This window comes from Leucoraja erinacea, chromosome 4 (assembly GCF_028641065.1).
Source record: "Leucoraja erinacea ecotype New England chromosome 4, Leri_hhj_1, whole genome shotgun sequence".
In the NCBI taxonomy this organism is placed as follows: domain Eukaryota; kingdom Metazoa; phylum Chordata; class Chondrichthyes; order Rajiformes; family Rajidae; genus Leucoraja; species Leucoraja erinaceus.
This window is the reverse complement of record NC_073380.1, coordinates 87,330,794-87,340,419: the sequence shown is the minus strand read 5'-3', so window position 1 is coordinate 87,340,419 and position 9,626 is coordinate 87,330,794. Positions and strand designations below refer to the sequence as shown.

Genomic DNA, 9,626 nt, shown 5'->3' with positions numbered 1-9,626 from the left:
ATTTAATTTGGGACATGGAAGGAAACCAAAGCAGGATTTATTTTTTAGGAGGATAATCGAGAAGGAGAGACAGCAATGGAAGGAGCCCACGGCACCACATTATACAGGCCGACCACTACATCTTTGATTCAGTGCCACAAAGACATCGGGCTGTAAAGTAAGAAGATGAGAAACTGCATATCCCCTTAGACCAAGATTACATTTTTCAGAGACGTGGAAATTGGAAGATGGTGCTAAAATGAGGCAACTCTCTGCTGCTGCTGCTGAAGAGGATCTACTGTACTTATGTACAGTATATTAAGATTTAACTGGATTGCATGCAGAGCTAGCATTCCACTATATCTCTGCATACATGACACTAAATAAACAAAATTAAACTAAACATCCTTGTTGACCTTTGGGTTCTGCGTTGCAAGATATACGCAGGACTGGTTGTGTCTTTATGTAGCAACAGCAAGGATTAGTAGATTTTCTTGGCTACATAATTTGAGCTTAATGATGTTGCCACACAAGGAATTAGTCATCTCTGTCTTGCGGTTACCCCTTAGTGATTAAGATATCACCAACTCTTTGGAATAAGGAATTCCAAGATTCACATCCTTCTCAGGCTTCAGGTTAACCATTTGAATACACAAGAATGCGCAGGTGTGAGAATCTTGCAAAAAAAACAAATTGCTGGAGGAACCCTTTCACACAAAGGGTGGCGGTGTATAGAACGAGGTGCCTGAGCAGGTTGTTGAGGCAGGTACTATCACAACAACCAAGAAACGTTCAGACAGATTCAGAGGGATATGGACCACAGCTGGTAGGTAGGACTAGTGTAGATGGGACACGTTGGGCAGGTTGGGCTGAATTGCCAATTTCCATACTGTATGACTCTATGATTTTATAACTCAGCAGGTCAGACGACATCTGTGGAGGGAAATAGACAGATAACATTTTAGCATAGGACCATATATCAGACTTTGAAGAAGGGTCTTTAGTTTAATTTAAAGATACAGCGTGGAAATAGGCCCTTCAGCCCACCGAGTCTGCACCATCCAGCGATCTCTGTACACCAGTTCTATCCTACACACTAGGGACAATTTACAGAAGCCTAACCCTAACCCTAACCTACAAGCATGCACGTCTTTGGAATGTGGGAGGAAACCAGAGCACCCGGAGAAAACCCACACAGTCACAGGGAGAACGTGCTGTGACCCCCTTGTCCTGGACTTCCCTACATCCGGAACAATCTTCTGGCATCTAGCCTTCCAAACCCTTAAGAATTTTTGTAATTTCTATACGATCCCCTCTCAATCTCCTAAATGCTAGAGAGTATAAACCAAGTCTATCCAGTCTTTCTTCATAAGACTGTCCTGACATCCCAGGAATCAGTCTGGTGAACCTTATCTGCACTCCCTCTATGGCACTCAGATTTGTGAGCCAACACTGTACGCAATCTCCGGTGTGGTCTCACAAGACCCCACCTCTCTGCTCATACTCAAATCGGAGAACGTGCAAATCTGCACAGACAACTGTAGCTCAATCAACTCTATTGCTGCGCCACTATGCTGTCATGGTTCCGACCCAAATAGGCATCTGAAAACAACTGGCATCCCAACTTGTAACATCATCTGTCCAGTTCCCTCCACAGATGCTGCGTTCCTCGAGCATATTTGTTTTGTTTGCCGTTTCTTGTTCTTAACGTCAGGTTTTATCATGGTTCAGGTCATTTGGAAGTACATTTTTTGTGCCATCCCTGGAAAGATTCTCCCTTTGGGGAAGTGATATTTTACCACGTTAGGTGACAGAGATGTAAAACATTTTTTTGTCTCTCTCTTTAATTCTAGATTCGGGTGACCCTTTGAAAGTGACCTTCCACTGACCTTTCCAGCAGAGCCAAGCAGCAAAGTAGTGTCAAAGTGGAGAACTTCCAGGAGCTCTGACCGCAGGTCGATGGCGACTGAAGAGGTGGAAGGGTGTTGGTGATAAAAAACCAATGGGTGCCCAGGAGCAAACTGTGGAGGAAGATCCCAGCCTGACCCCCAGGATGCTTCCACTGAACAAACGGCCGAGGAAGAGGGCAGGAGCGACGGAGGGGAAAACTGGCACGCAGGTGGAGATCCTGGAAGAACCAGAGGCGGAAAGCCTGGGCGTGCCATCCCGTGCCCGCTCCGACGGCGAGGATGGAGACGAGAGGAAGGGCGAGAAGTTTACCTGCTCCATCTGTAGGAAGAACTTCACCTTCCTCAGTGTGCTGTCGGTCCACATGCGAACACACACAGGCGAGAAGCCCTACAAGTGTCCGTACTGTGAGCACAGGGCATCCCAGAAAGGCAACCTGAAGATACACATCCGCACCCACAGGATGGGGGACCTAAGCGAGGGCCATGAGACTGGTGGGGGTGGGCGACGGGTGGAAGACCCTGACGGGATGGAGACCCCCGAGGTGACCGGCCAACCCCAGTCGGCCAAGGGAGATCACGGGAAGGTGTTGCCTCGGATGGTGAAGGAGAGGGAAGTCCACGCTAGTGCAGGTGCCTCTACCCAGCGGTGCAGGGGGTGCGGCGGAGCCTTCGAGAAGCAGGAGCAGCTGGATCAACACGTTCAGCTCTTCCACCAGCTGTACAAGTGCAGGCTTTGCGACTACTCCACTCTGAGGGAAGACCGCTTCCTCAGCCACATCGAGAGGGTCCACATCACGGCAGAGGTGCCAAGAGGCGCCGGCGAGGAGGAGGAGGTGCCGGCCGAGCGGAGGGTGGGACAGTTCACCTGCGACAATTGCCAGGCGACGTTCACCCAAGCCTGGTGCCTGAAGGCCCACATGAAGAAGCACAGCGGCGCCCTGGAGCACGGCTGCCCCGTGTGTGGCCGCAGGTTTAAGGAGCCCTGGTTCCTGAAGAACCACATGAAGGTGCACAGCGCGAGGAGCAGGAGCAGGAGCAAAACCAGGAGGGGCGACAACGAGGATTTGGTCACCATCAACAATGTCGTGCAAGAGGAAAGAATGGGGGTGGCCTTCTCTCAGTACGAGATGTGCATGAAATGCGGCTACCTGTTCCCAAACGGGCAGAGTCTCATCAAACACCAGGAGCTCCACTCCAGAGCTGATCCACACCACCCAGGGGAACAAGCACCGGATATCTCGACCAAGGATGGCTTCCTTCGGTGTCTGGGCCTGAGGCCAGTTTTGTCATTGGAGAACTTCACAGGCCGCTTGTCGGCGAAGGGGCTGGCGGAGTTTGATCCCGTGAGCAGCCACTTGGCGTGGTATTTGAACCAGGGGGGAGAGGTGGGAGACCTGACACAAGACGATGCCACGCCAGAGACCGGTGACAAGGCGAAAGGGGAAGGCTTCCTCGCCGGCGCAGAGAAGCGCAAGCGGGAAGGCGGCGCCGTCGGCGGCGGCGGCTGCTCCAAACGGCGAGACGGACTGATGGGCGAGGGGTGTTTGTTGAGCCGATCCAGGGAGAGTTGTGAGCCCGGCCCCAGCAAGGGCAGAAGCAGCGAGTGTCCAGAATGTGGCAAGGTGTTCCGCACCTACCACCAGGTGGTGCTGCACTCCAGAGTTCACAGGCGGAAGAGAATGCAGGAGCCCGGGCCCAGCTCCATCAGCGAAGTGGACTCCACGTCCAACAGTCAGCCCAGCTCCCCCAGCTCCATCTCAGCCCCGGAAGATGCAGCCGTGCCCGCACTGGCCCAGGCTGGTGCTCACCATTCAGGAGGCATCGCGGAGATGCTGTCAGAAAAGGATGCAGCGAGGAAGTCGGACATGGGTAAGCGAGTTACATTGCAGGTGGACTACACAGGCAGGGGATATAAATAACCAACATCAAGAGTGTTCAATTATTGGACTTCAGACTTCACTTTAGACTTTAGAGGAGCAGCATTCACCCCTTATGCTAGCACTATCCTACACTGGGGGATAGTTTACATTTTTTCCGAAGCCAATTAACCTACAAACCTGTACATCTTTGGAGTGTGGGAGGAAACCAGAGCACCTGGAGCAAAGCCACGTGGTCACAAGGAGAATGTAAAAACTCCATACAGACAGCACCCATGGTCAGGATCGAACCCAGGTCTCTGGTGCTGTCAGGCAGCAGCTCTAACGCTGCTCCCCCCCATGATGCCCAAACATGCACCGGAAACGGATCTGAGCAATTAAATTCTTTCTTGCTGCAACTTTGCGGGCATGTTAGGTGCAACAGTAATAATAAATATACAATTAATGAATCAGTTATTCTTAGTAAACTAGATCATGATAGTGCAAACGTATGTTGGGCAATCTTAATAGAGCAGAAATCCATAGTGGCTTGGTGCTGAGTTAAGATTGTTGATAGGGTTGTGTAGGGTGGTTCAAGAGCCTGATGGTTGATGGACGAAGCTGTCCTTGAACCTGGAGGTATCTGTCCTCAGATTCTTGGATGCTTCCCGATGGAAGAAGCAGGGTGAGAGCATCAGAAAAGACTGTACATACTCTGTCACAAGGGAATGTACAGAGTGTCTAGTTGAAGAATATGTAAGAGACATCATCGGAAGGTACTCTCCAGGCACCATCAGAAGAGACTGCATATTGGTAGGTCTATACAGGCTTGTTTAGAAGGGATTTACAGGGCTCAGTGGAAGGTAGGGTACAGGTGTCTTGTGAATGAGCCACTGTGATACGATCACCATGCTTTGACTCATCGTCATCTCCCTCCTGCCCAGCCTCTCGTCCTGTACCTTCCTTGGTCTTGAGCTCTTAACATAAACCTTACAACTGAACTCCCAATGGCCTGCTCTCCCATTTTCCTTGCCACCTGAACCCTCTGTCTGTGCTCTCTGCATTGCTCCGATTCAGGCCACTTGAGCACCCCTGATTTTAATTGTGCTGCTTCTGGTGGGGCCATGCCTCCACCAACCTTCCCTCCATTTCTCTGCTTTCCGAGTCCTGGCATCATTTCCTGGGCGAACCTGTCCGAATGTTTCCTGAGGTGGCTTGAGGTGGGGAAGGGAAGTGGCAGAGGCCGCAAATTGGTTGTTCTTGGTGCTAAGATGTCACAAGCTGCTGGCATATGGTTGTAGGTAAGGTTGGAGAAGGTGGGGGAATTTTAGATGGTGGTTTATAATGGAGACGATAGGCTGGAGTTGACTTCTGAATCTGGATCTGAAAGCAGTATTAGCGACCCTAACTTTGCAGATGCCATCAACTTGAGAGTGGGGAGGTTGAGTGGTAAGGGGGTGATGGATGGTTGCTGGTCAACGCTAGTGTTAAGGTGGATTACAACAAATCATGTTCATGGATACCAGCTTGCATTGGTGGCTTCTCGTCACACAAGATCATTGTAGGAGGGTTTTGTGATTGGCAGTAGAGGGAAATTAACTGTTTCTGAGGTCGAGAAGGAATTCCTGGTGTTGAATGGAGGTGTGAACGTCCATAATAAAGATGAAGGAGTATGGGCCTGGAAAACAGAAGTCATTGAAGAGACGAAAGGAGTGTGGGGTGTCTTGGTCATAGGTCGGGAAGGATTGGACTTGGACATAGGTCGGGATGCATTGGTCTAACCCACTGGTATGAATATCGATTTCTCTGATTTCAAGTAATCCTTGCTTTCCCTCCCTCTCCATTCCTCCCTCCACCCTAGTTCTCTGACTAGTTTCACTGTACTCCTGATTAATTTTACCATTTGTATGCCTCGTAGTCACCTTCCCCTCAGCCAACAATGAACCAGTGTACATTTCCATGCTCATCATCTGCTGTGATGTCCTTTTCACACCTTGCATGCCCTTCAAATATCTCTACTTTTCCTCTCCTCTGACTCTCAGTCTCAAGAAGGTTCTTGACCCGAAACGCCACCCATTCCATCTCAACAGAGAAACTGCCTGCTCCGCTGAGTTACTCCAGTATTTTGTGTCTATCTTCAGCGTAAACCAGCATCTGCAGTTCCTTCCTACACACTACATGTTTAAAAGTTGTCTGGTCAGGTACATGGATAGGAAAAGCCTTATACAAGCAAATGGGATTAGCATAGATCGGCATGATGGTTGGCATGGATGAGGTGGACCGAAATATCCCATGTCTATGCTGTATGTTTCTGTGATCCTATGATTAGCAGATGCCTTGGACATAACCAGGAAATCAAAATTAAATTTAGGAAACAAAGATGGAGGGGCAGGTAGTGTAGAGAATGCAGGGACTCTGCAAAAGGACTTGGATAGGGTGGGAGAGTGGGCAGAGACTGGCAGATGGAATATAGTGTAGCAAAGTGTGGAGTCATGCATTTTGGCAGTAGAAACATAGAAACATAGAAACATAGAAATTAGGTGCAGGAGTAGGCCATTCGGCCCTTCGAGCCTGCACCGCCATTCAATATGATCATGGCTGATCATCCAACTCAGTATCCTGTACCTGCCTTCTCTCCATACCCCCTGATCCCTTTAGCCACAAGGGCCACATCTAACTCCCTTAAATATACCCCATGAACTGGCTGGCCTCAACTACCTTCTGTGGCAGAGAATTCCACAGATTCACCACTCTCTGTGTAAAAATTGATTTTCTCATCTCGGTCCTAAAAGACTTCCCCCTTATCCTAAAACTGTGACCCCTTGTTCTCAATCCCAGGAATGAGAGGTGAATCTCTGGAATTCCCTGCCACAGAAGGTAGTTGAGGCCAGTTCATTGGCTATATTTAAGAGGGAGTTAGATGTGGCCCTTGTGGCTAAAGGGATCAGGGGGTATGGAGAGAAGGCAGATACGGGATACTGAGTTGGATGATCAGCCATGATCATATTGAATGGCGGTGCAGGCTCGAAGCGCCGAATGGCCTACTCCTACACCTATTTTCTATGTTTCTATGTACTTTATTGTATTCTTACTCAACATTGACCATAACCACTGCAATGTAAGGATGAACTAGATTTGAACAGTAGGGAATGGAAGAGAGGATTGTACTGAGAGTTAATTGTGCTTGGTTAGCAGAAGGTTCAAGAAGGGTTGTTATGGACTTATTAGATGGAATGGTCTTGCTCTACGCCTGGTACATGACTAAATCCAAATGGGGGTTAATTCAGTAGTTGCATATTTACAAGGCACAGGGAGATAATATAATATGACCTACAAGTAAAAGACAGAAATGAAACATCGGACCAGGCAAGAGAGGTGTCTGTGGATTCGAGACTCACCTTGGTTATATTGCAGAGCTAAAACCAGAGCATTAGAGCTGCCTAGTGCTAAACCTACCCGATTAGCCTTTACATTAAGTCCTGCCAAGTCACATGTAGAGCATTGGGTCCAATCAATTTTATATTTCCAGTGCAGGAAGAAACTGCAGATGTTGGTTTGTACTGAAGGATAGACACAAAATGCAAGAGTAACTCAGCGGGTCAGGCAGCATCTCTGGAAAAAAGGAACAGATGACATTTCAGGTCAGAACGCTGACCCAAAACATCACCTATTCCTTGTCTCTAGAGATGCTGCCTGACCCGCTGAGTTACTGTTGCATTTTGTGTCTATCTTTCCAGGGTAGATCCCAATCTTAATGTTATCATTCTGGGAAGTGATATGGAACAAAATTAGGAAAATGGGACTATCTCATACAGGTGACTTGGTCGGCATGGACAAGTTGGGCCAAAGGGCCTGTTTCCATGCTAACGAGAAAGTTCTGGGAAATCTCAGCAGCTCAGGTAGGACTTTCGAGACACACACAGAGTTAATGTTTAAGATCCACAATCGCAGGCCATTAATTTAAAGTATTAACTATTTCTCACAACAGTTGCATCCGCAGCCCAAATCTCTCTGTTCATACATCTGTTTTCCAAGCAGCATTTCAGCTTCTGATCCTTCTTATCAAATTGACTCTTGTCTAGTTTGATTGAAAAATAAACTGCCCTTTACAAGATGATTTTCAACATTCTTCTGAGTGTTTTAACCTACTGAGAGTTATTCAGCCTCTAAAGTACTTCAGACAGCATCTGGCCAATCATTTAAAGCAATCAAATGGAGGAGAGAAATAGAAATTGGCCAGGCAAACATTACTTTCGATACCTCTGCTCATTGAAGTAATTTTTTGTTTAATGGATAGATATATAGCTCTGCATCTGTGTTGAGTTAGGCGATTCTGATAACTTTATTAGGATGTCTCCATAGCAACAGCTTGAAACTGAGCTAGGGCGAATAATAGAGTAGGACTGGCACCGAAGAGAGGAGAGAATAGAGGATCGTACTGAGAGTTAGATGCAGTCGGATTTAAGGTTCATGAGGGGTTGTCATGGACAGGTTAGGCTGAACATTAAATTATTGACCATACATCATCACAACCTCTCAATTTGCCGATTTATACCTGTGGAACATCACTCAACTCTTCCCAGGATCAACCTGCTCCAGAAACCCTCATTCCTGCCAGCATTACCACCAGCGTTACCATCTCGCTCTGCTCCCCATGAATCTGATTCACCTAATTAATCAGGGTGGCACAGTAGCTCAGCAAGTAGAGGTAAATGGTCAGCTCGACATAGACTACAAGACCTACGCCAAACCCAAACCAATTAGGAGCAGACGAGGGCATTCGATCCAATTTGTGATCCCAGCTACAAAGACAGATGTGTACAGCAATTCGTTCTTCCCCCACACAATTAAAGCATGGAATAATCTCCACCCAACTATAGTTACGCAACCAGATGCAACTAAATTTAAGGTAGCTCTTTCTTCCCAATAACCCTTTCTGGCTTAAGTCCTCCCTTCACCACCTCCAGTTTGAATTCCATTTGGAATATTTTAGAGGACAAAGAAACCAAGAACCAAGAACCAAGCTGCTGTCTCCGAGCACCCGAGACCAGGGTACAATCCCGATCACTGTTTATGTGGAGTTTGCGCGTTCTCCTTGGGATCACGTGGGTTTCTTCCGGGTGTTCCAGTTTCCTCTCACATCCCAAAGACATATAGGTTGGCAGGATGATTGGCCGCTGTGAATTTTCCCCAGTGTGTAGGTGAGCATTAGAATTGGAGGGAGTTGATGAGAATGTGGGGAGAAGAATAAAGTGATTCATGTAGGATTAGTTCAAATGGTATGGCATGGTGGCGCAGCGGGTAGAGTTGTGCCTTACAGCCCTTGCAGCGTCGGAGACCCAGGTTCGATCCCGACGGGTGCTGTCTGTACGGAGTCTGTACGTTGTCCCCGTGACCGCGTGGGTTTCCACCGAGATCTTCGGTTTCCTCCCACACTCCAAATACGTACAGGTATGTAGATAAACTGACTTGGTAAATGCTAAAAAAAAATTGTCCTCAGTGTGTATAGGATAGTGTTAATGTGCGTGGATCGCTGGTCGGCGCGGACCCGTTGGGTCGAAGCGCCTATTTCTGCACTGTATCTCTAAACTACACTAAACTAAACTAAAACCTGATGGTTGATTGTCAGTGCGCCAAGGGCCTGTTTCTGTGCTGAATCTCTCTATAACAAAACAATGTTGCAACATCACTCCCCAACCTATTAACACACGGTGGCATTTTATGAACCATTTTAATGTTTTCATGCTTGTTTTCAGTTCCCTCCAATCCCAATGCAACCTCTTTTAGTCTCTGCTTGTCTCCAAATCTGACCTCCTGGTCAACTCAACATAGAAATTAGGTGCAGGATTAGGCCATTCGGCCCTTCGAGCCTGCACCGAAC

At 47.9% G+C, this 9,626-nt stretch overlaps 1 protein-coding gene across 1 annotated transcript in view; it reads left to right on the top strand.

Moving 5' to 3' along the window:
- Window positions 1–1,538: 1,538 nt before the first annotated feature.
- Window positions 1,539–9,626, top strand: part of znf516 (zinc finger protein 516) — a 77,751-nt gene continuing 69,663 nt past the window's right edge. The window contains exon 1 of the mRNA XM_055634751.1: window positions 1,539–3,758. Within this exon, the coding sequence (XP_055490726.1) occupies window positions 1,982–3,758 (1,777 nt within the window). The 5' untranslated portion in view covers window positions 1,539–1,981. The remainder of the gene's footprint in view (window positions 3,759–9,626) is intronic.